The 24,147-nt window shown below is 44.6% G+C and overlaps 1 protein-coding gene across 5 annotated transcripts in view; it reads left to right on the top strand.

Moving 5' to 3' along the window:
• The window catches only part of TMEM181 (transmembrane protein 181), a 74,181-nt gene that overhangs the window by 36,092 nt on the left and 13,942 nt on the right, over positions 1 to 24,147 (top strand). For all 5 annotated transcript variants that reach the window (XM_072829382.1, XM_072829393.1, XM_072829403.1 and 2 more), the window contains exons 3-7: positions 4,060 to 4,115; positions 6,107 to 6,197; positions 7,430 to 7,551; positions 10,707 to 10,817; positions 21,851 to 21,931. In XM_072829382.1, the coding sequence (XP_072685483.1) occupies positions 4,060 to 4,115; positions 6,107 to 6,197; positions 7,430 to 7,551; positions 10,707 to 10,817; positions 21,851 to 21,931 (461 nt within the window). The remainder of the gene's footprint in view (positions 1 to 4,059; positions 4,116 to 6,106; positions 6,198 to 7,429; positions 7,552 to 10,706; positions 10,818 to 21,850; positions 21,932 to 24,147) is intronic.

Here is a 24,147-nt window from a genome sequence, read left to right on the forward strand (position 1 = left end):
TAGGTGTATTGCTGGCCCGGCTTCTAGTGGGCCTTATTCTCAAGGATGAAGAAAATAGTATTTTCCAGATCAGTAGCTGAATATCAGGTACCAGAGGATGTGTGAATTTGCTCAAGCTGATATAGTAGCTATAGTTGTAATCACCACCTGATGAAGCTTATGGTGGTCCACTGTCCTCTCCAAGATCTACCTTCCCTCCCCCCAGGCCAGGTAGGCGAGCTGAATGGAGATGTGGTGGGAATCTTTCAAGTTCTCAATAGGAACATGGATGTCTGTGGTCTAGGAATGTGCTACTGGTTTTGATTGTATTTTTGTAGGTAGAGACTGTCCTGGTGACTTCCATTTGGCCTTTCCCACCATAATCGCCCTCACCCCATAAGTCAGGGAATCAGTGTGGAGGTTTTGCCAGCTACTGCCCATATCTATTGCAATATGCATTCTGGAACTGGGGATTGAGCCATAGGATGGGTTCAGGGACCTACTGGGGCCATTGTGACATGTACTTGAGCTAAAACCCCATTGATTACTCTGATGAGTGGACTACAGTGATGTTTTGGGTCTCTGAAAATTGGGATCAATTCAGAGCCAGTGTCTAGGGGATCCCAACATGTATTTCCTTTTCCCCAGAATGAAGTTATCTTGGTAAAAAAAAAAGGAGGGGGGCTGTAGGTTCCTTTGGGAGAATGATGAGCCATCTACATTTTTGCAGTGTATTGGGGTGCTTTCTTAAGGGGACCCAGTCTTCCTTTATTCATAGGGTTTGGATCTGTAAAGTGGCTTAAATCTGGAAACTTGATTGGCTGTGACTCTCTTTTTATGATTCAGGTTAGACTTTAATTCACTTGATTTATACTTTTCTGCTTACACAGGTCAAGTCAGACTTTAGTAGGCTTCCTGTGTATTTCACTTCTAGGAATGTCATAGCGAACCAGCACCACAGGTCTGTGCAAATCAGACTCTTCTGATTGTTGCTTTGACTGTCTTGTCCATTACAGTAACCAAACCCACCTTGCTTTTGCCGGGTGAGTGCCACTGCTAGGCCCCACCGCTCCCGGGATCCAGTTACTTACACTGCACTTTGTTTCCCAGGTTGAGTGACTGCGGTTCCTACTGCAAGGTCTGGCCTACAGAGTGAGGCAGTTACAGAGCTCTTTAAGGATGCTGGGCCCCCTCAGAAATTTATTCCTCATAGTAGTGGTAAAAGCTCTGTGTCCTGGAATCTCCTACCCAACCTTAAATGACAAATCTGCCTCAATGTTCCGGTCTCCCTAAGCCTCTGAATTTCCATTAAATCAAGGCAGGTGTGGCATTTCTGATTTGCTTGCTGGGGACCAACTTTGGGTCCATGTTTTAACCAGCCAATCCACTGTTAGAGCCCTTCCTAACTCCTTGAGCTCCAGCATGCAATGCAGAGTCTCTGCTTAGTGAGGCCACATCCACAAACTCAGCCCAATCCAGCTTTATGTTACTTCCACGTTTTCCCACACCCTTAGTATTCATTCCCACACGTGTCTCCTGGATTTCTCTCTGTATAAATCAGAAAAATTCAAGTAGTTCCTTTGGAGTGTAGTGCATCTCCTCATGGGTCATACTTTGTACTTCACCTTTGGGGGCCTGCTGGGACTTGAGCCTAGTTATTGTTCTAGAAGCAGAGAGGGCAGGTTGCTGAGCACAATCTGCATCGTTCTTCATAGCCCTCAGACCGTCTCCTTAGGTAAAGCAGGCTTTCCACCTCAAAAGGAGTTGGAAAGGCTACTTCTGGGAATGGGGAGAACTCTTCCAGTGACCAAGAAAATGCATCAAAATTTAGTAGCTCTGTGCCCCCAACTCCGTCAGGATCTTCCCGCACGTTCGCAGGCCAGGATCATGCCACTCCCCAGCCAGTGCCGTCACTTGAATATTGAAGCAGCCTGCGAGGCTGGTGTTCAGCTTGTGTTGTCATTCAGCCAGCTGCAGGATAAGATTCTGGGCTTGACTTTCAGCACTCATCTCTGTGGCTGCAGGAGATAAGGGTCTCTGTCAGGGTGCGCAGAAGCTGTCAGGTCTTTTATACAGCATTGGATCTGAGAATTCAAACCCCTGAGCTTGCCTTTTTTTTTTTTTTAAACCACTTTGTCCAGGGACATTAGGAACAACCGGCCAACCTCATTCTTTGTTTTCTAAAAATATTCTAAAATGCCATAGTCACTTAGCTCTTCCTTAGAAGTGGTTGATTAGAAATATCCAGTGGGGATATTTTGCATGTTTTCATGAACTACCAGTGTTGTCTTTACTACTGGACATAGAGTTGTTATTATCTTTATACCTAATCAGATTAGAGAACCAATTCCAGAAACCCCAGAACCAATATTAAAGAACTCTTCCTCTGTAACCACTCTTCGTACCGAATTCTGTGTTAGTCAGAAACTGAACCAACAGGAGGTATGAATATGGAGATGGAGAGAGGGAGGGAGGAAAAGAGAGGGGCAGAGGTGGAGGGGAGAGAGAGATTTATTATTATTTTTTAAATATTTTATTTATTCATTCATGAGAGACGGAGAGAGAGAGAGAGAGAGAGAGAGAGAGGGGCAGAGACACAGGCAGAGGGAGAAGCAGGCTCCATGCAGGGAGCCTGACATGGGACTCAATCCTGGGTCTCCAGGATCACACCCCAGGCCGAAGGTGGAGCTAAACCGCTGAGCCACCGGGGCTGCCCTGAGAGAGAGATTTATTATAAGGAACTGGCCCACATGATTATGGAGGCTGAGAAGTTCCAAGATCTGTAGTTGGCAATCTAGAGGCACAGGAGAGCTGAATGAGGTCCAGTCTGTGTCTGGAAACATGAATAGCAGCTTGAAGACAGAGAGCAGATAATCCCCTTACTCAGCCTTTTGCTCTGTTTAGGCCTTCAACCATTTGGATGAGGCCCACCCACATTGGCCAGGGCAGTCTGCTTTCCTCTGTCTACTGCTTCAAATGTGAATCTCATCCAGAAACACCCTCACAGAAACAGAATCACCTTTAGCCAGATATCTGGGCAACCCACAGCCCAGTCAAATTGACACAAAATTACCATCCTAAGTCCTCTGGTAACCTTATGAGGATTTCGGAATGGGAGTGGACCCTTAGCAACCACTGGGTCAGTCATCCTCATTTGCAAATGTGAAAACACATTTGGAAAGCCAAGTTAGCTAAGACTACAGTCTAGACTTTTCTGACTCCTAGTTCTTGGTTCTTTCTGAGAAAGCAGACTGCCTTATTTTTGGAACAGGGGTTTGCTCATATTGTGGATCTGTTTAAAATAAGCCTCGCTGTGGGTGCAGACCTCCTTCCCACTCAGGGACAGCTTCCTCAGCATTCATGAATGCGTTCTGAACACATGTCGCTGCATTGGTTATGAACTTGTTACATACTCATGTGCATGCTCATGTATTTCCTCTAAATGGAGGCTCCTTGGTCACTGAGGCGGCCCAGCAAACTAGCATCACAGCTGAGAGTGATTTTAGAACAGATTATGTTAAATTAAAATCTGCTTCACACTGCTTTCCTTTGAAGCAGAAGCTCTGAAAAGTTACATTGTATGATTCCATGAAGCTTATATATCTATTATTTCAGGAAAAAGCTTTGGGTATACATTCATACATTTTATGCTTTTTTATATCTTGAGCTTAATAAATATTTTTGGAAGACTGGATTAACCAGATGAACAGATAAATGTGACTTCATTTTTTAGCAGAAATCTTTATACTTTACAAAATATGTAGATGACATCTGTATCATGGATAGTTTCTTGGATCTGAGTACTAGAAAGTGAACACTCATTGGAGGTGAAGGAGAGGTTTTGGCATATAGATCCCGTGTGAACCACAAACAGGGTGTGATGGTCACACTGTGTTCACCTGTGTTGGGAATGCAGCAGAGTGGGTGTGGTGTGTGTTTTGTGTGTTTCTGTCCCCTAAGGACAGACCAGGAAAATAACATCTGTACATGAGGCGTGAATCTTTCTTGACATTTGAAAAAACAATCAACAAATTAATTATAGATATAACCTGCTTTTCTCCTTCTCTGTTACACTTTTAGGGCCCAAAGTGATCCAGACTTCTGCAGCTAATTTTTCACTAAATAATAGTAAAAAGGTAAGACTGGGTCGAAGGGGTGGCTAGCAGGGCCCTATAACCTTCCGGGTCATTCAGAAATGGTCCTGCTCAGAGGGTCCCTGGGGTGCACCACCCTTGCTAAGCTTGCTGCTTGGGCAACACACGTGTCTCCTAGCACTGTCACTGCTGGCCTCTGGGCTCTTGTTTTTTTTTTTTTTTTTTCCTCCCCTCTGGGCTCTTGTTTGCCAGAAGGACCTTCTCTGCCACTGTAATAGCACAGCACTGGAGAGGATGGTGCTGTCAACCTGGGGAACAGCAGTTCTTTTCCAGATGCCCATTGACTCACCCTGATGCATCACACCCACAACTCTTACTAGACATGAAGTTCCAACACTGCTCCCGGAGGCATCTGATGATTTCTTACTATATTTACTCAAGTTAATGTGGTCTCCACTTTGGGTTTCTAACAGGAACAGGGTTTTTTAATTTTATTTTTTAATTTGAGGAAGAAAGAGCAGGCACACAAGTGGGGGGAGAGGCAGAGGCAGAGGGAGAAGTAGGCTGCCCACTGAGCAGGGAGCCTGATGTGGGGCTCCATCCCAGGACCCTGGGATTATGACCTGAGCCGAAGGCAGATGATTAACCGACTAAGCCACCCAGGTGCCTCCAGGATTGGTATGAACTCAGTTTAAATGAAAAAACCCTTTTTCTTTCTTTCTTTTTTTTCTTTTATAATGTGGTTGATTTTTCAACATCTTTAGAGAAAAACAAAGGTCCATCCAATTGGAGAATTTCAGTAATCTTTAATAAATGCTAACTTGTGAGAGCCCAAACAACTAAACCCTTTTCCTGTTCTGCATTTCAGACATCATATCTTTATTTATAAACTGAATGCAATTGTCCTATGTTCTCATGGCACCATAACATGTTTAAACCAGATTATTTGACCCCAAACATCCCTGTCTTCCTTCTCCTAGCTCTCTGGAAGATTTTTACCTTTACGATTTTCAAAAAAGCAAAAGGAGGAAAATGTCCTAAAACTTAACCTTTTAATTCTTCTTACTCTTGTTAGTTTAAAAGGGCCCTCTGGTTAGTCTGCTGACATTTACATTTCTTTATTTTCTTTACCTCTTGCCCTGAGGATATCTGATTTGAAGAGGTGCCCCATGGGGTTTCCTGACCACAGTTGGGTCTTTTAAAATTTCTTTGTCTCCAGATGTAAGTCCTTTTTCTTTTGACACTGAAAATAGCAGCTGTCCCACCAAACGGACTTGCTCCCAAAAGATCAGACTCCCTTCTGAAAGATGATAGACCATCCTCTGGTAGGTTTCAATGCTCGCGGCTTTGGGCAAGCCTTCAGTCATGGAGTTTCCACCAGCACTAAAACACAGATACTACATACTTACGTTCAAAGACTGTGCATTCAAATACTGCATTTCTTTAGCCATGGATGGGCTCTTAAACAATGTTCTCTCTCTATCCCATGGCTGCTAGAAGCCAGTAGTATAGTTCTCAGCACACATTTCAGAAGTATCATTGGCAATATGTCCCTTCTAATTTTTTTTCTCCAGAGCATTAAGACTTTCCAAAAGCTGAAAACAATACACCTCAAATAGCAACAGACCAGGCATACTAGTACTGAGGAAATGATTCTTGTGAACATGAAAATATAGGCTTGGTGTCCTTTATTATCTTATAATATGTCTCATCATGGTACTTTTAATTTTTTTCTCCAGGATGGCTTTTTTTTGCTATTAAGTAGGCCTATGGTCCCAGGGCTGTGGGTAGTGGACATTGCCTGTTTAGAGGTCTTCAAGAGACAGAGGAGATTGCAATAGAAAATTGATCTTTAATTTTTCTGGAAAGCAGAATTCTACTTATATTGTCTAAAGGAAAACTACCTGTTTCTGTTTCAAAGCTAACACAGACCTTTTTTACTAAATGTAAATTTTGTACATTAAGAGGAGGTATTTGGTAGACTTAATGAAAAGGTCAAATGGATTACTTAACTTTTTTTCTTTTTGCCTTAGCTGAAGCCAATTCAAATACTTTCAAATCCACTGTCTACATATAATCAGCAACTATGGCTGACATGTGTTGTGGAGCTGGATCAATCAAAAGGTATGAAGCCTGACATTTCAGAACCATTTTTCTTTGTACAAAGCACCATATCTTAAAGACTGAGAGAGCTTTAAAATCTTTGAACGAGTGCTCAAAGATGGATCCCAAGGATGCTCATTTTTCTTTATGATAGCAACAAATTGGAAACCCTCTAAATGTCTGCCATTGTCTTCCAGAGAAAGTTAGGATTCAATGTTCAGGGAGCGCCGGTCAGCTTAGCTCAGTGGGTGTATGGTGTAGGTGCTGCTGGGGCAGCCTTCTTCCATGGGGTTCAGGAGAGGATTAAGTTCTGATGCCCCTGTGGCAATGATTCTGTCCCCTAGGGACAGATACTTGGGCCGTTGTCACCATTGGGGTGGAGGAGTGCTACTAGTATCTAGAGGATGAAGGACCAGGGCTGCTGCTGAACATCCTGCAGTGCTTGCAACAGCCCCACAGCCAAGGATTATCTGGCTTCAAAATATCAGTGCTGCTGAGGCTGAGAAACCTGCTCTGAAGCATCCCAGTCTGTAAAGCCTCAGTTCTGCTCTTCTGGAGCAGTACTAGTTATGTGCTGTCTGGAGAGACCTGAGGAAATGGTCACCCACTTTATTTTCTGTATCATGTGATTCAGATGAGGTGCTTTGGTTTAGAAAGAATTTGGAAAGATAACCCCATGACCACAGTAAATTAAGTGAAGAAAAAATGTATTACCAAAAACTTAACCCCTTTTTGTAACATTTTTAAAAACATAAATAAATTTGGCATCATTGTATGTTTGTATGCCTAGAAAATGGTCTGGGAAGATGGACACAACATGTTAATCATATGGTTATCTCTGGGTGGTGGGATTATAAGTGTTTAATATTTAATATATCTTTGTATTTTTTTGTTCTGATTTTTTTTAAAAACAATGAGCATAAAAACAAAATAATAAATTATATAATCAGAAAAATAAGAAATCTAAATTTATTTTAGTATAAAGTTAAAATCTTATGTGGGAAATTAAAAAATAAACTTTCATTAGCCATGAAATACTTACCCTTTGGTGAACCAAAACTGATGAACCTGTAAAGTCAGTTTTTACATGGGCCCCTGGGTAACACGTTGGAAGTAGAGCATATGGAATGGCTTTACTTTGCTGACAAGTGTGAGGTTTTCAAATATGCTGAGGCTGAGGCAGTTGGAGGACCCTTCTGGGTACTTAGTTTTGCAAGTGTGATGTGGTCTCTGACCCTGAATTTCTTTTGTAGAAACATCCATTCAGACGAGCTTCCTCATGACTGTTAAAGTTGACGGTGTAGCTCAAGATGGGACCACCATGTTCATTCATAACAAAGTTCACAATCGGACAAGGACCCTCACCTGTGCTGGGGTGAGTGTCTTGGAACAGTTGCCGATTATCATGCTGCCCTGTTACATATCTGCTTTCTTAAGTAAAATAATTGAATCATACTAGTGATGGCACGGAACCCTCACCTAACTTTATACAGTGATACCCTTATAAATTCTTACAGCCTTACACACGTGCACACGTTCTCACACACACATATAAGGTCTGTTTTTACTATTTGTGTACAGCCTAGTGTGTCTACACATGGCTGTTCACGGGCTGCTTGTCGCCTGTGAAGGTCTGTGGCTGCTCTGTGGTCGTTCTGAATTGCCAGGGCTTCGGGTTTCCAGCCCTGTGATTGATGCCTTGGTCTACCTCTGGAGGCCCAGGCCTCGTAGAAAGAGTGGCCTACTTGTGTGAGTGTCTCCTTCAGAGAGCAGTATGTGGTTATGGGATAGAGAAACCTGGTGATCAGAAGTGAGAAAGGAGCCCTTGCTCTTGGTTTTTTTGGCACCATATTCTGTCAGAATCCTGAGTCACTGGAACTGGGACTGTTCTGTGTACAACAGGGAGGCCCCCAAGGACTAAGCCGGTCGTGGGTGGCATAGAGGACGTGGGGAACACCAGAAAAGAGAACACGTGGATTGTAGGGTTAGGAAAGTGGTTTCCCTGACAGGCCTCTTGCCAGGCTTTCTGGACATTCAGGTGTCCTTCCATCCCTGGGGCAGGCCCACAGAGCAGGCCTTGTTATCAGACCCCCCCTTGTACACGAGAGGAAACTGAGGCCCAGAGAGATCAGAGCCCTTGCTCGAGGTGACTCACATGGTGAGATGGGGGCCAGGATTTCAGCCCATGCTATTTGATTCTTAGAGCTTGTACCCTTAGCAGCCATGCACCGCCTGGTCCAGAACAGTGAAATAGCAGGCCCGTTTGTCCTGGCAGGAAAGGATTCAGGTGGGGAAGGGTTCCTGTTGGAGGGTAACCCCTGTCTGGGGTCTCCTTCTGTCATCTGCTTGAAGATCCCGAGGCAGCAGCTCCCAGACCCAATCAGCTGCTCCACCCACTGGGTCTGCGTCGTGGGCCTGGGCAGGTGTTGCTCGGGAAGCCCCGCAAGTGACCAGACTCTCTCTGCCTCTATTGGTCACCCACAGGAAGAGGGCCGGGCCAGCCTCTGAAATGTGTTTTCCTCGTCTGCAATGTGGGGTCACGCCCTCCCTGACCATCCTTGTAAGTGGCTTAGAATCAAGTCAAATACAGTGTGTGAGAGCCTTAGGTGTTTGTGCACCGGCGGTGGCCTCCACTCCCAGGCAGACTGGAGTCCAGATTCGGCTGGTACTTCGGCCCCTGGCTTTCCTCTTTCTCTCACCGAGTGGGTGATGATGAAGGGCAGTCAGTGATGTTATTGTAAGGCTACTGCGACTGGTCCTTCTGGTTTGCGAGGACCAAAGAGTTTCCCAGGATGGGGGATTTGTGTTAAACCGGGGCAAGTCTCAGGCCAGCTAGGACAACTCAGTCACCCTGTCTGAAGCCTTTACCTCGAATAGCGCCAGGCTGCCCACAAGGCTGCCTGTCTGCAGCATAGCTCCTTGGCAGCGCCCGAACACTGCACCTTGATGGTGGCACTTTTGTGCCTTGTCTCCCCTCCCATTGGTGGCCCTACTTCCATCTCTACAGTGTCATCCTTGGAGACTTCTCTCTTCTGTTCTCTCTCTGTGCAGGCCCCTTCCCAGCCCTCCCAGGAGCACTGCCCTGACCTAAAAAAAGATGGGACTTTTATGTTATAGAGATATTGACCACCCTTAATACAACCTCTGTTTTGATCTAAAGAGAAAGTGCTGTTTGCCTCGGGTAGCAAGTGGTCCACACCAGGCAGGTGAGAATGCTGTGCTCTCACCGAGCGATTTGTAGGGGCATGTAGTGATCCATGTGCAAACCGTGGCTTGAACTGAGAACCATCCCACACACACAAACACATCGGCAGGTGGTCTCACTGTAGTTTTTTAAATTTGAAGATATATGTAGGCTGAGATATAACTGTGTTGTTATTCGAACATCCCCCGAAGAGTCCACACTTCTAAGAAGTAGTCCTCTGTACAGCATGAATACATTCACTAATGCGATCCCCTTCGTTCCTGATCATGCTCAGTACTTAGCTGCTCCTGTCTCCATGTGTCCTCCTGTGACCCGACTGTCAGGAACGGTGGTGGACTTGGTTTTGCTGAGACCAGGGGCAACACGCACACTCACCTCTTCTGACTTCTTACCTGTCCTCTAGGTCAGCACCCCTGCCTGCCAGTTGTCCTCTTATCTTTTTAAGGCTTCCTATGTATACCCAGATCTGTTTTCCTACTCTGACCTCAGACATTCCTGACTTGGGGAGCCTTTGGTCAACAGTAGGGGTGACTGGCCTGTTCACAGCCATAGCTCTCACAAGTGCCACCCAGAGACTGTTCTGTCGGACTGTGAGAGAACTTCCCAGTGGAGTGCTAGGTGGTGTCGCTGCACCTAGGTCACTGCCTGCCCAGCCGCTGAGGACACATCTGCATCCAGGTTGAGGGCTCACCGCCCTGGCCACGCTGAAGTAGAGGGGACGCAGTTCCTAACTGCACAAGACAGGAGACAGGGGCTCTTGGCAGGCAGTGAGCACACACACCTGGGTAATCATACTAGCCGTTGTTCCTGTAGTCTCTGCCTTGGGGTGGACCTGACCTCCTCACAGAGGCTGCAGGGGCTCTGCGTAGGGAAGGACAGGCACTGGGAATGACGGGGCACAGTCACTCTAGGTATCATGCAGCAGCTGTGCAAGTGAGCAGGGAGGAGAGTGAGCTCAGGTCTGATTTGTTGTGTCTTAACTCGCACTCCCCTTGCCCCCCTAGTGTATTTGTGCAAATGTCAGGTTTGTGTTGTACTGTTAACATTTTTTATGCAAGTGACATTCATTATTTTGAATCATCCAAAGTAGAAAGATTCTAATGATTGCAAATCATTTATTATTTGTTTCCAAAAATATCCATTTGGTTCTTTCTTTCTAAGAATTGTTTTTGGCTGCCATCTGAATTTTTCTGGGCTCTGGCAAGTTCCCTGGAGATGGTTAGTTCTGTTCATCTGTTGTTGAAATGTGTTACTTCATGGGTCAGTTGGTGGGGGAGCCAGTCATGCTTGCTTTAAAGACACAGCTCTTCCTTGCATCTTTGCAGAAGTGTGCAGAAATTATTGTGGCTCATCTTGGCTACTTAAATTACACTCAGTATACCGTGATTGTGGGATTTGAACACCTGAAGGTACCCATCAAGGAAATGAACTTCACGGTGAGTATACCAGCTGGCTTCGGTGTTTACAGTGCTTGTTTGTTTAGAACCCATCCTTCTATAAAATGACTGAAATTAATCTCAGCATTGAAATCATGTTGTTTTGAACAATGGAAGATGTACAGTTTTTAAAAACTATAAGGAAACCATAATTTCTTAAATATATGGAACCAAGTATAACTTCAAGAAACAGTATGAAATTGGAAACCCTTTGTGGTGTCCTGAGATTTAGAACAGAGAGGACAGAGAATTGCCTTCCAGTTGGAAGGTCAGTAAGAGTATCTGGTGAACGACCGTCCTGGTAGAAGAAGAACACAGTGGGACCCCCTTCGCCAGCCCTGGGAGCTGCTCTCAGGCCCCAGTAGGACCTCTGGTGAGGGGTGGGTGCTGCTGTCACTGTGAGATTCCACTGTTCTGCTGTCCTGCATCCTGCTGAAACCAGCCTCTTTGTTTCTTCCACTCGCTCATTCCACAGAATAACCAGCGTAGTGACCAGGAGTGCGGGTCTGCGCTGGTGTGGATCCTGGCACATCCTCTGCAACTGAGTGTTGTTGAGCCTATTTCCATATCTGTAAACAGCTGCTTCATAAAGCTGTGCCAATTGTATGAAGGTGGTCATGGGTTCCTTTTGAAAAGTTGGTGCTCTCCTGAGCTACAACTCCCATCCCCTAGGAGAAGCCTGGTAGCAGTGGCTCCCCCACCCTCCCCACTACCCCCAGGTGCTGAGAAGTCCCTCACCTTGTCTCTGTCTCTTGGATTTGCCTGTTCTGGACATTTTGTGTGAATGGATTCATCTGTATGTGGTCTTTTGTGGCAGACTTCTTTCATTACATGTAGTATTTTCAGAGTTCGTCTGTGCTTTTGAGGGTGTCAGCACCTCATGCTTTGCTGAGTATTTCACGTGTGGGTAGACTCCATTTTGTGTGTCTGCTCATCGGTTGATGGGCATTTGGGTTCTTTTCCATTTTATGCCACTGAGCATTCACCTGCAGGTTTTTATTTGGACTGATGGGTGCCCTCTACTGAGAGGTTTTGATGTGTAGGCCCTCTTCCATGTGCTTGACATGGACTGTCTCGTATGGCCTACCTCTGTGGTGGCACTGGTGGTCCCCATTTTCCGGGGGGGAGGGCTGGAGTTTGGCTGGGTTTGGGGATCATGCACCATGCCTGCTCATTGTAGGCAGGCGCTCAGCAAATGGCACCTGTTGTTAATATTCATATTACTTTTTTTTTTCCATGTTCTGTCTCCAGACTACCTAAGATGAGTTTTATTCTTTATCTACATGATAGTTCTGCAGACATTTAAAAATGTTGTCTCAGCCCCATTGAGGTTCCTCCTTTCCTTCACATGGCCCTGGGGGTGGCTTCTGGACCCCTCGGGCTCCAGATCTCCCTCTCGGGACTGCCCCAGGCAGCCTGACTGAGGAGTGGCTGCTTGTGAAGTAGAAGGAGCAGAAGGAGCAGGTGGCTTTCCAGGTGTGGCTGGAGCCAGACAGCCGACTCCTCTGGCAGCGGCGTCACCTGTCGGCTTGTGTTCTGCCAATTGCTAAATGCCCCTCAGACTTTTTCCTCCATAACTGCTGTTAAGTCTGGTCTTTCTGATTCTCTGCTTCTGTGGTTGGTTTGTAACAATTCTCAGACACCACTCAGATGTTACACTTCACTCTTGAATTTCTTTTCACCGGTTTTGGCCTCTGGGTCCAGCCTCTTCTGAACTTTTGAATTTGAATCTGGATTGTATTCTTTGTGGTATTGAAGATTTCCTAGAGCTTTGTCCTCAGAACATCTGGCCAGCATCGTGCCTGCGTCCTCAAGTTCATGATGCAGAGGTTGAACCCTGCTAGGGTCTGAGACAGATGCTCTGAGCCCAGGCATGCTGATTCCATCCTGTGCTAACCATCTGTGTTTGAGACTTTGCTATTTTAGAATTACCCTGAATCAAGAATGCAGAGAGCAAAGAGCACCATGTTTCTCAGACAGGGGACCTCTCCTTTCCATCTTTATGGGAGCTTTGTCCCCTAAAAGCCTTTCTCAGAGTTCTCAGTAACTTTCCTCGCAGGCTCAGTCCACTGCGACCCTATTACATGGCTCTTTTTTTTTTTAAAAAGATTTTATTTATTTATTCATGAGAATACACAGAGAGGAGAGAGAGAAGCAGAGACACAGGCAGAGGGAGAAGCAGGCTCCATGCAGGGAGCCCAACGTGGGACTCGATCCCGGGTCTCCAGGATCACACCCTGGGCTGCAGGCAGTGCTAAACCGCTGAGCCACCGGGGCTGCCCAACATGGCTCGTTTTGATTGAGGTTCCCTCTTTCCTTCTTTTCTGTTTATTTCCTCTTAGAGTTATTCCTAGGTAATTTGGTCCATATTTTAGATAAACTTGGTACACGTCATTCCACTGTTGCTCAAGAAAGCAGGTGATGTGGTTTCACTGGAGGGCGCAGCAAGGAAGTTGCCATCGGAACAGCTCACCTGGAATGATGCCATCGGTCAGGGCATCATTCTTGGTAGTGCTCTTCAGCATCTAGAATGCTGATACAGGGGACCCCTGGGATCTACAGGGTTGTTACCTAAGATTTTTCTCCACTTTTGCACATTTCTCTATTCCCAGTACCCAATAGTGTGCCTGGCAACAGCGAGGCTTGTAATAAATATATATGGGTCGAATTGAAGGGTAACACCATAGCACTTCACAGATGGAGACATTCAAATGGCCAACAGGCTTGTAAAATGATGTGTATCCTTGCTATAAACCGATGAGTCAGAGAATTCAAAAAAGAATGCTTTTTTTTTTTTTTAACCTGGCAAATGGTAAAACACCTGCAAGAAAAATGACATCTAGGATTAGTAAGATGCAAGGACACAAACTCTTCCATACAGGTTAATGGGGTATAAATTGATTTCAGTGTTGGGAGCAGTTTGTTAGTGTATCAGAGCCTCTACGTGCATATTCTTTTTGACCTAGTAACTCTACTTTGAATTTATTCTAACAAAACAATTAGAAAAGTATACGAAGATTTGTATTTTTCATAGCAGGAAGTTGGGAGCAATCTATAATTCACTAGAATTCTGGTTAAATTTTTCTGCAGCTATTAAAATAATAAACTGGTCACAAAATAGAACAGATAGCACAGACTGCTATTGTTTAAAAAAAAAAAAAAGGAAAAGAAGGGGCACCTTGGTGGCTCAGTGGTTGAGTGTCTGCCTTTGGTTCACGTCAGGATCCTGGGGTCCTGTGAGTCCTGCATCGGGCTCCCTGCAGGGAGCCCGCTCCTCCCTCTGCCTTGTCTCTGCCTTTCTCTCTGTGTCTCTCATGAATAAATGAAATCTTTAAATAAAGGAAAAAAACTACCTGAATTCAAAGTGCTGCTGATTAACGTTTTTTATTATAGAAAATGCTAGAAGACGCTATCTCTGGGTGGTGGGATTAATGGTTAATTTCTTCTTTGCTTCTGTTTCTTTATAGTGAGCTTTTTATTACCTTTATAATCAGAAGAGAAAATTATTTTTTCTTTTTTTTTTAATTTTTATTTTATGATAGTCACAGAGAGAGAGAGAGAGAGAGAGGGGCAGAGACACAAGCAGAGGGAGAAACAGGCTTCATGCACCGGGAGCCCGACGTGGGATTCGATCCCGGATCTCCAGGATCGCACCCTGGGCCAAAGGCAGGCGCCAAACCGATGCGCTACCCTGGGATCCCTATTTTTTTTTTTTCAAAAAGGCTCCGAAGACAACTGCTATTTGAAAGGGGAAGCCTAAGATACCGTCTGGCAGTTCACTCTGAGAAGCTTAGTTATGGAAAAGCTCCCTCAGAAAATCACGGTTTAGTATTATGTCTGAAACGTGTATAGAGATGCATTAAGAAAGCAGAGAACCTTATGGAAAGTGTGTCTATATCTTTTATGAAATTGCTGTTGGAAAGTATCCATTATGTTGTGAACTCCGATTTAAACCTCCGAACAGAATTCCTTTTGACCATTTGTTATTGACTCCTTTTATGAGACCTAGATCAAGCTATTTAGCTCATCACATTTCACTTTTGGTATTAGCTGCTAGCAATTTCAGAAATAAGTTTTATGCTGAACCGTGGCAGTCACTAACATCCTGGTACAGGTTTAATTGTTTTCCCTCTTCCATTACAATTTTACCTCTTGAAAAACTTAAAAAATTGTTCCTTTCTCATTTGTCTTTTTATTACAAGCTGACTTCATTTCCGTTTTGGAAGTAAACAAAGTAGAACAAATAAAATACATTTTAAAAGTATATCACTGATAGTATTATACATCCATCAGAATGGCTGTGCTGAAAAAGCCAAGAAGATGGCAATGCTGGCAAGGCTGGGAGCAGCCGGAGCTCTTATACTCTGCTAGTGGAGGTGTGACTTCTACCGCAGAGAGGCGCATACCTCAGCCAGAAGACGTTCACTGCAATGTGCGTGTCCTGGCACCATGGTACCTGTAGCTGCAAACTGCACCATCAGTAGGAGGCACGTTCCTGCCTGTCGTGGAGTATTGCATGGTAGTGAGGAGGAGTGGTGACAGCTAGTTTCACAAGCATGATGTTGAAGGCAATAAGCCAAATATAAAATAGCACACGGTGTGTGCTTCCATTTATGTAAATTAGAAGAACAGGCAAAATGAATCTGAGCCATTAAATCAGGATTAGTGTCACTCGGGTAGTTAGTGACTCGAAGGGGCATATGGGGGGCTTTTGGGATGCAGTGATGGCATTTCTTGATCCAAACACTGTTCGCATTGGTGTGTTCCATCTGTGACGGTGTGTGGAGTCATACGCTGAGGGTACACACACAGGTTTTCGTAGGTTCGTTTCCTTTCAGTAAAAACTTCAGTGAATATGTGGCGCACTTTAAAAATCCAAACTCGTCAGGTTGCTGATCTATCCATCAGGATGTGCTGATCCACACCCATTTCTTTAGACAGTTCTTGCCTTTTTTTTTTTTTTTAATTAATTTATTTATTTATGATAGTCACACACACAGAGAGAGAGGCAGAGACACAGGCAGAGGGAGAAGCAGGCTCCATGCACCGGGAGCCCGATGTGGGATTCGATCCCGGGTCTCCAGGATCGCGCCCTGGGCCAAAGGCAGGCACCAAACCGCTGCGCCACCCAGGGATGCCCCAGTTCTTGCCTCTTTAACAGAATTTGATATGTGAGGGTTTCTTTTGCTGTTGTTGGAAATCTTTGGTGTTTGCAGGCTTGCGTTTGCTGTTCTCCTCATGTGTGCTGGTGGCTGTGGCTCTTCCCTAAGGGCTGTCAGAACCACGCAGGCACCTGCCTGTGGGTGTCCCCATCGGTTTCTTTAGCCAGTTTTCTTCCTCGTTGATAGAAATCGAGTTCAGGATGAAAATTACCCTGATAGCCTCTCCAACCTAGCAGGGGAGAGCATCATCACGAGGGCATCCCTTAAGGGTTCGTCACCCTGTTTTTGGCAGACTACATCTGCCCTTAAGCAGATCCTTAGATGGTTGATGGTCCTTTTCTTTCAATTTTTTTTTTTCTTGATGGTCCTTTTCTTGTCTTGCCTGCTGTGTGGACTTTATCTTCTGTCTGGCATTGTTGTTAATGCCATGTACCCTTAGTTGAGAAGTTTTCTTTTCTCATTCTCGTATTCTGAACTTCTGGTTCATTGATTTCTCCTTACATACATATCTGTCTGAAGTGGAGCGGCACTCCTTCTGTCTCTGCCTCTTCTATCAGCTCTTGTTCCTCTGAGGACATCTTGCACATATCCTCTGATGCCATGTTCAAGTCCAGGCCACCCTCCAGGTCTTGCAGGCACAGAGATACTCTTATCTCCTGTGTTTTTTAAGTTTGTTTCATTGGCCGTGCTCTGCATATGCAGTGGAATGTAGACTTTAAACATGGTGCAGGTGGCTTTTACCCATTTCCTTGTCATTTTCTCCTGTGCCTTTCAAACACCTCTACACACATCCCATCAGCTTCCGGTGTCCCCAGAGCTGAGCAGGGCATTTCCCCCCACTAAATGCCCTTTAGTTCAGTTCTTGAGTGACACTGCCATCACCTGATCACATTTCATTTCCTCCTTTTTCTTCCTAAGCCACAACCTTTCCCTGGGTGATGAGATGAAAACAACAGCACATGCTTTCTTGAGTCCTTCAGTTTTCAGTCCAGTAGATACCCTCTGGTTTCCATGTGAATTGAGAGGACTAGTAGCCAGCAGCACTTTGAGAAGGACTAACTGGATTCTTGAGTCATACTTGCTCTCTCTTGTTCTCATATGACAAATTACAGAAGCAAATGTTAAGCTTTTCCCCTCCAAATATATTTTTTAATGTTTTATTTATCCATGAGAGAGAGAGTGAGGCAGAGACCTAGGCAGAGGGAGAAGCAGGCCTCCTGCAGGGAGCCCGATGTGGAACTCGATCCCAGTACCCTGGGATCACGACCTGAGTGGAAGGCAGACACTCAATGACCGAGCCCCCCAGGCATCCCCTCTCCAAATATTTCTGTATAATGTCTTTTATATGAGTTTTCAAGTGTTGTAAACCCAGGCTGTGACTTGGAACCTGGGAACCAGTTACAGGGGGTTGCTTAGTGTGGCACAAGGTTGCTGGGAGCACCATTACCTGGAGCAGCCTGCACCCTGACATGCCCCCACCCCTGTGTGTTCCTGTGCCTTTCCTAGTCACAGGGCTGGGGCAGGCAGAGGGTAGGGGGAATGTCACAAGGCATTTGTCTTCTGCCAAAATAGCAGTTCTGGAGGCATTGTTATGGAATTTATTTACGTTCATGGTTTCACATTTGCACAGTATTTGATATCGTATTTGCTTGCATATAGTCAAAGTAGGTGCCCAACAAATGTTGAATGGATGAATGGAGAACCAGACCGAAACTCTGTCGACTTGGATTAGGGAGCAGTGGCCTAAGCTCTAAAGCGGAGGTTTGTTCCAGAGTCAGTTTGTGGTATCGCAGGGTGTGCCCAGTCTCTGGAAGAACAAAGGTGGCTTTGTGAAGGCCAGGGGATCTTGATGCACATGCCAGAGAAGGGATTCATGACTCTTTAAGATTTCGAAGTAAATGTCTAAAGCTTGAATGTTTCCTGGGATTTAACTCTATTTCCTTTCACTTATTTTACTTTTTAATTTCAAATGTACACATTCGCACTTAAATAAAAGTAAATGCTAAAACAGCCCCCTCCCCCTGAATTCCATACAGTGAGGTCCATATGGTGGCCTCGGTCCTAATCGTGGCTCTAGCGTGTGCACTGGACACCTGTCCCATAGAATCCCCGGGGGCCCTTCTGCCAGCCCTGGCACCACCGGGGCCATTGTCTGTCGTGGAGGGGCCAGGGCCCTGTTCTCTGAGCTCCCCACAGTCTTCTTGGGCTCACTGGTGGGGAAAGAACGACTTTTCAAGCCATTGGCACAAGTGAATACCAGACCGAGCTGGGAGTCTGGTCTGGTCACAGAGGAAGCCAGAGGTGATTCCTCTTAGTTGCTGCTAGTGTAGGCAGTCTCCCGGAGAGAAACCATGTGTGGAGGTGGTTTCCTGGATCAAGACAGACAGGGGGAAGGTGCTGCAGGAACATAGGAACAGTGGATTGGGTGCAGTATGGTTTCGAGCATCTGTGGTGCACCTGCCACCAGCGCAGGGCTTGGACACAGCCGTGAAGGCCAGGATTGAGTTCCACCTCATCATCTTCCTCCTCCCTCCTGTGAAATCCTAGTTCAGAACTAAAGACATGTTTTGCGTTTAGCTATATTTATTGGAGAAAGCATTGTTTTCTTGTGTTATTTTTTTTTATTCATGAGAGAGACACACACAGAGGCAGAGACACAGGCAGAGGGAGAAGTAGGCTCCATTCAAGAAGCCCCACGCGGGACTCAATCCCAGGACTCCAGGATCACGCCCTGGGCCCAAGGCAGGTGCCAAACCACTGAGCCACCCAGGGATCCCCTTTTCTTGTGTTATTTTTTTAAAGTGAGTGAGTTGTTTTATACTGTTCTGTCAGAAGTTTTAAGACAGCATCTCTCTCCTTTATAAAGGGAGTCCTTAGTTATTTTCCTTCTTAAGAATTAGACTCTCCTAAAGGTCAAATACTTTCATCACTGTCACTTTAAACATATTTTATGAAGTTTTCCTGATACTTAACACTTTTTCTTTGTCTTCTTGATTGTGCCTTGCAATTTGTTTTTTCAACTAAGATACATATTATACTTTTTTCTGTTTGATATCACATTCACACTGCTACTCCCCCATCAGTGCTCATAATTGCCACCATGATTGTTTTGTAAATGATACCTTTTAAAATTTAAACAGGATAGCAATGTCGTAATAGTTACATTATGTTTCAGATTTATGACAGTGGCTGTTATCTATTGAACTTGTGCTTTATGCCAGGCACTGTGCTAACCTTTTTTTTTACCTCATCTTACTTAAATGTTCTGATAATTCTGCAAAGTAGGTAATAGTATCCCCATTTTATGGAAGAGAAATCTTAGGGTTAGTGATATTAAGCTAGTTCCCCAACTAGAAAACAGAAGAGCTAAGATTTGATCCTGAGTCTCTGACTTCAAAATTCATGTGCCCTTAATCACCATGATCTCTGCTTTCTCATTAACATTGATTGTTAATTGTTGGTTTTTGTTTGATGGCTTTATCCAAGTACAGTTGACCTACAGTGAAGTGCACTGTATTTAAGTGCACTATATTTAAAATATAAAATTTGATCCATTTTGACATATGTACACACCTGGGAAACAATCACCATAATAAGGACACTATGCATACCCCTCAGTGCCTAAAAGTTTCCTCATGCCTCTTCCCCCTGTTACCTTCTCATCCTCCAACCACCACTGATCTACAGATTAATTTGTATTTATTTAAAATTTTATGTAAACACGGGATGCCTTGGTGGCTCGCCCAGTTAAGCATCTAACTTGTGATTGCAACTCAGTTTGTGATCCCAGGGTCATGATGTCGAGCCCCACATTGGGCTCCATGCTCAGTGCAGAGTCTGCTTGCGATTCTCTCTCCCTCTGACCCCCACCCACCTCTCATTCTCTCTCTCATAAATAAATAAATCTCTAAAAAAAATTTAGATAAACACAGTCATACAATTCTTCATACAATTCTTCACAGTCGAATTCTTTCACTCAGCATAATTATTTTGAGATTAACTGGTGCTGTTGGGTGTATCAGTTCATTCCTTTTTGTTGAGTAATATTCTGCTGTGTTGATATAGCATAAACTGTTTATCCTTTCACCTGTTGAGGGACATTTAGATGGTCACCAGTTTTGGGCTGTTTTAAAGCTATTGTGAATACCTGTGAGTAAATCTTCATGTGGACATGTGCTTTCATGTCTCTTGGGTAAATACCTAGCCTTGGAGTGGCTGGGTCATATGGTAGAGGTGTGTTTGACGGTTTAAGAAACTGACAAGACTGTCTTCCAAAGTGGTTGTAATGCTTTACATCCCCTCAGCAGTGTGTGAGAGAGCCCCAGTTGCCTCACATCCTCATCAGCACCCAGTATGGTCATGTTTTTAATCTTGGCCATCCTAGTGGGCGTATAGTGGTATTTCATGGTGACTTTTATCTACAGTACTTTGAAAATGCCTTCTGGCTGGCATTTTTCTGGCAAGAAATCTGTTGTCCTTCCTTACCATTGGCCTCTGAATAGATGCTTTTTCCCTCCCACCCCCTCTATGCCTATTTTTAAGACTTATCTTTTATTTATTTAAACAATTTGATTTACCTTCCAAAATCCTCAGTGTACTTTTTGTTTCTCTTACTTAGGACCCTTGAGTTCTTGAATTTGTGAGTTCATAGTTCTCATTAAATTTAGAAAAGTTTTGGTCATTATTTCTTCAAGTTTTTTTTTTTTTTTTTTTTTTTAATCCTTTTGTCCATCCCCCACCACTAGAGGTCAAAGACACAACTCTTAGGCCACCTGCTGTTGTCTCACAGCTTACTGATTCTCTGTTCACTCTTGATCTGGTTCATTTAAAATCATATTTATTGTCACTTCCCCATGTTCGCTCATCTCTGTAAGGTCTGTTCCACTGTTATTCCTCTTCCAGGTCCCGACCGCATATGTTCGGACTTTCCTTGAGCTTCTTGCTGTCCTTGTCTGCTAATTCTGTGTAATCTAGGATTACTTGTTATGGTTCAGATTTTCTTGTTTTTTTTGTTTTTTTTTTTATTGTACTATGTATTTTTTTTCTTTCTTTCCTGTTCTTTCTTGAATGTAGTTGACATGCACAATGTCACTTGTCTGTATTTTTATTTTTTTTAATAAATTTTTAAAAAATTTTTTATTTATTTATGGCAGAGAGAGAGGTGGGGGGGGCAGAGACACAGGCAGAGGGAGAAGCAGGCTCCATGCAGGGAGCCTGACGTGGGACTCCATCCCCGGTCTCCAGGATCACGCCCCGGACTGCAGGCGGCGCTAAACCGCTGAGCCACCCGGGCTGCCCAAATCTGTTTCTTTTCATGGAAAGCATGGCTTTTTCTAATAGGGGATTGACAGTGTTGATTTTTCTTTTTTAGAGACAGATTGTATGAGTGGGGTGGGGGTGCAGAGGAGGACGGGGAGAGAGAATCTTCGGCTCCATGTTCAGCACAGAGCCCGATACAGGGCTCGATCTCATGACCCTGAGATTATGACCCAAGCTGAAATCAAGTTAATTTAACACACTTAACTGACAGGGGCCACGCAGGCACCCCAACAGCATTGTTTTTTGATATGAGATTTAAGAGCCAAATGCTCTTGTTGTAATTACAGAATAAATTTGTCTACCAGATTTATCATTAGTATGAACCATTTAAAACTATTTTCAACTCTTGGTGATTAAAATTTTCAAAGTCTGCATTCTTTAATATAAAAATAAAATGCACTAAGTGTTAAAATTTTAGAACATGTGAGAAGGCATAAGGAAAGAACATTTAAAATTAGTTACTGTATCTAGAGATCACTATTATTAATAATCTGGTGTACTTCCTTTTAGATGCATATTTTTTTCAAATTATTTTCCTACTTTACATTTTAGTGGAAGACTTATGACCCAGCATTTTCCCAGTTGGAAATTTGGTTCCGATTTTTCTTTGTGGTGCTTACCTTCATTGTCACGGTAAGTTCTGTTTGCTGAATGATCACATCAGCACCCTACCAAAGGCAGAGTTAATTTATGAATTATGATTATCAAAGTGTGAACCAGGGAAGCAAACCATAAGAGATTCTTAACTATAGAGAACAACCAGGAAGGGAGGTGGGCAGGGGGATAGGCTGAGTGGGGGACGAGGTTGAGGATGGCACTTGTTGGGATGAGCACCGGGTATTGTCTGTAAGTGATGAATCACTGAATTCTCCTGAAACCAATATTATGCTCTATGTGAACTAACCTGAATTTAAATTTTAAAAAAGTGTGAACCACATGAGAGATTTATCTGAATGCTGAAATGTTCCATCCAGTGGGCTGACCTGATATTACCAAATATGCTGTATTTCTGCTAGGATGCTGTCATGCAAAAAGAGCGGCATGGCATCTGTTAGTAAGGACCTCTGTGTAGTACTACAGTGATGACAGATCCCCAACTTTTAGATTTTATTTTATTTATTTAAAGATTTTATTTATTTTATTCATGAGAGACACAGAGGCAGAGACACAGGCAGAGGGAGAAGCAGGCTCCATGCAGGGAGCCTGACATGGGACTCAATCCCGGGTCTCCAGGATCAGGCCCTGGGCTGAAGGCGGCGCTAAACTGCTGAGCCACCCGGGCTGCCCAATCCCCAGCTTTTAAGTAAATGCTCATCAGAGTGCAATGACAATGCCATATCACCTGCCTTGTTGAAATGACCTTCTTTTTATCCAGGCAGATATAGCACATTCTTGCAGTTTTACCTTTGGAAAATTGTAACAGATCTCAGTCTTTGGGCTTTTCAGGAGGAGGGACTCAGATGAGTGGGTTTGGAAGTACAAGATTTTGGCTCATTTGGGGTCTGAGTTCAGTGTCCACAAGCACCCTGTAACTTTGGCGGGGAATGCTTACCCTTAAAGCAAAGCAATCACACAGGGGCCCAGTCTGGTCCGTGAAGTTGGGAATTTAAAACTAGAAGAAGAAAATAAATACACACACACCTACACACCTACATACATACATCCTGGAGGAAGAGGGTGTGTGCCTTGGTACTCAGCGCCACATTCTGCCTATCAGCTGCTTGCTCCTTGCTGACATGGAGGGTGTAACATTCGGATATATCCACCCTTTGTGGTGGGGGCCACTCGAGTTGTCACCCAAGGCTCACGTTGTGCTTCACAGTCTAACTGTACACAGAAGGACGTAGGCTTGTCAGGGATAGACCTGTGAGAGAGGTGCCAGTTGGTGGTGACATGGGACCTGGGTGTGGGTGGGCTGGGAGGACACAGCATTGGGATGTGGTGCATGCATCCTTAGCTCTGGGATACAGTGGAGTCTGCGGAGAGCTGGGATGGTGGTCCCAGCCTCACCCAGGGAGTCCCTTAAAGAATTTACTAAAGATGAGTGGAGGGATCCCTGGGTGGCGCAGCGGTTTGGCGCCTGCCTTTGGCCCAGGGCGTGATCCTGAAGACCCGGGATCGAATCCCACATCGGGCTTCTGGTGCATGGAGCCTGCTTCTCCCTCTGCCTATGTCTCTGCCTCTCTCTCTTTCTCTCTCTGTGACTATCATAAATAAATAAAAATTAAAAAAAAAAAAAAAAAAGATGAGTGGAGAACTACAGGCAGCAGAAATCCTTGCTGTTTCTTGACGTATCTCTGTTGTCCAAAGGTCTGCTGCCACACTCTGGGGCCCAAAGAGCTGGCACCCAGGGCATGATGTTCTTAAAGAAATGAGCCTAAGCCTCACAGACTGGGAGAAATGGCCCACCAGCCTGGGAAGTCCAAATTGCTTAGAAAATCATTGACTTATGTTAGAGTACAGAAAAAAACAAAATAAATATCAAAACAACCTCCTGGTCTTTTATACAAATTGTATAGTGTTTTAAAGTACTTTAAAGAAACTCCCATGGCTCAACACAGCTTCTTCAGGCACGTGTTTGAAAACACACACATTCTCTGACCATGGTTACCAGCCTCATTCCCTCAGCTTTTGTTCGGGGAGCCCTGGTGCCATCTGCAGATGTTGCATGGCTGGGAGCATGTGGCCTGTCCCCAGGGAGGTGCCTGGGTGGCCCTGCGGGGCCGACCTGTTAGAAGTAGTCTGTCCAGGAGGAGGTGGGAGGGGTGGGTGCTCTGCCCTTTGGCAGAGGAGTTATGGCCACTATATTCCCCACCCCCTCCTGCCCCTCTGAGAGCAGCTTGTGATCA

Source organism: Canis lupus, chromosome 1 (genome assembly GCF_048164855.1).
Source record: "Canis lupus baileyi chromosome 1, mCanLup2.hap1, whole genome shotgun sequence".
Lineage (NCBI taxonomy): Eukaryota > Metazoa > Chordata > Mammalia > Carnivora > Canidae > Canis > Canis lupus.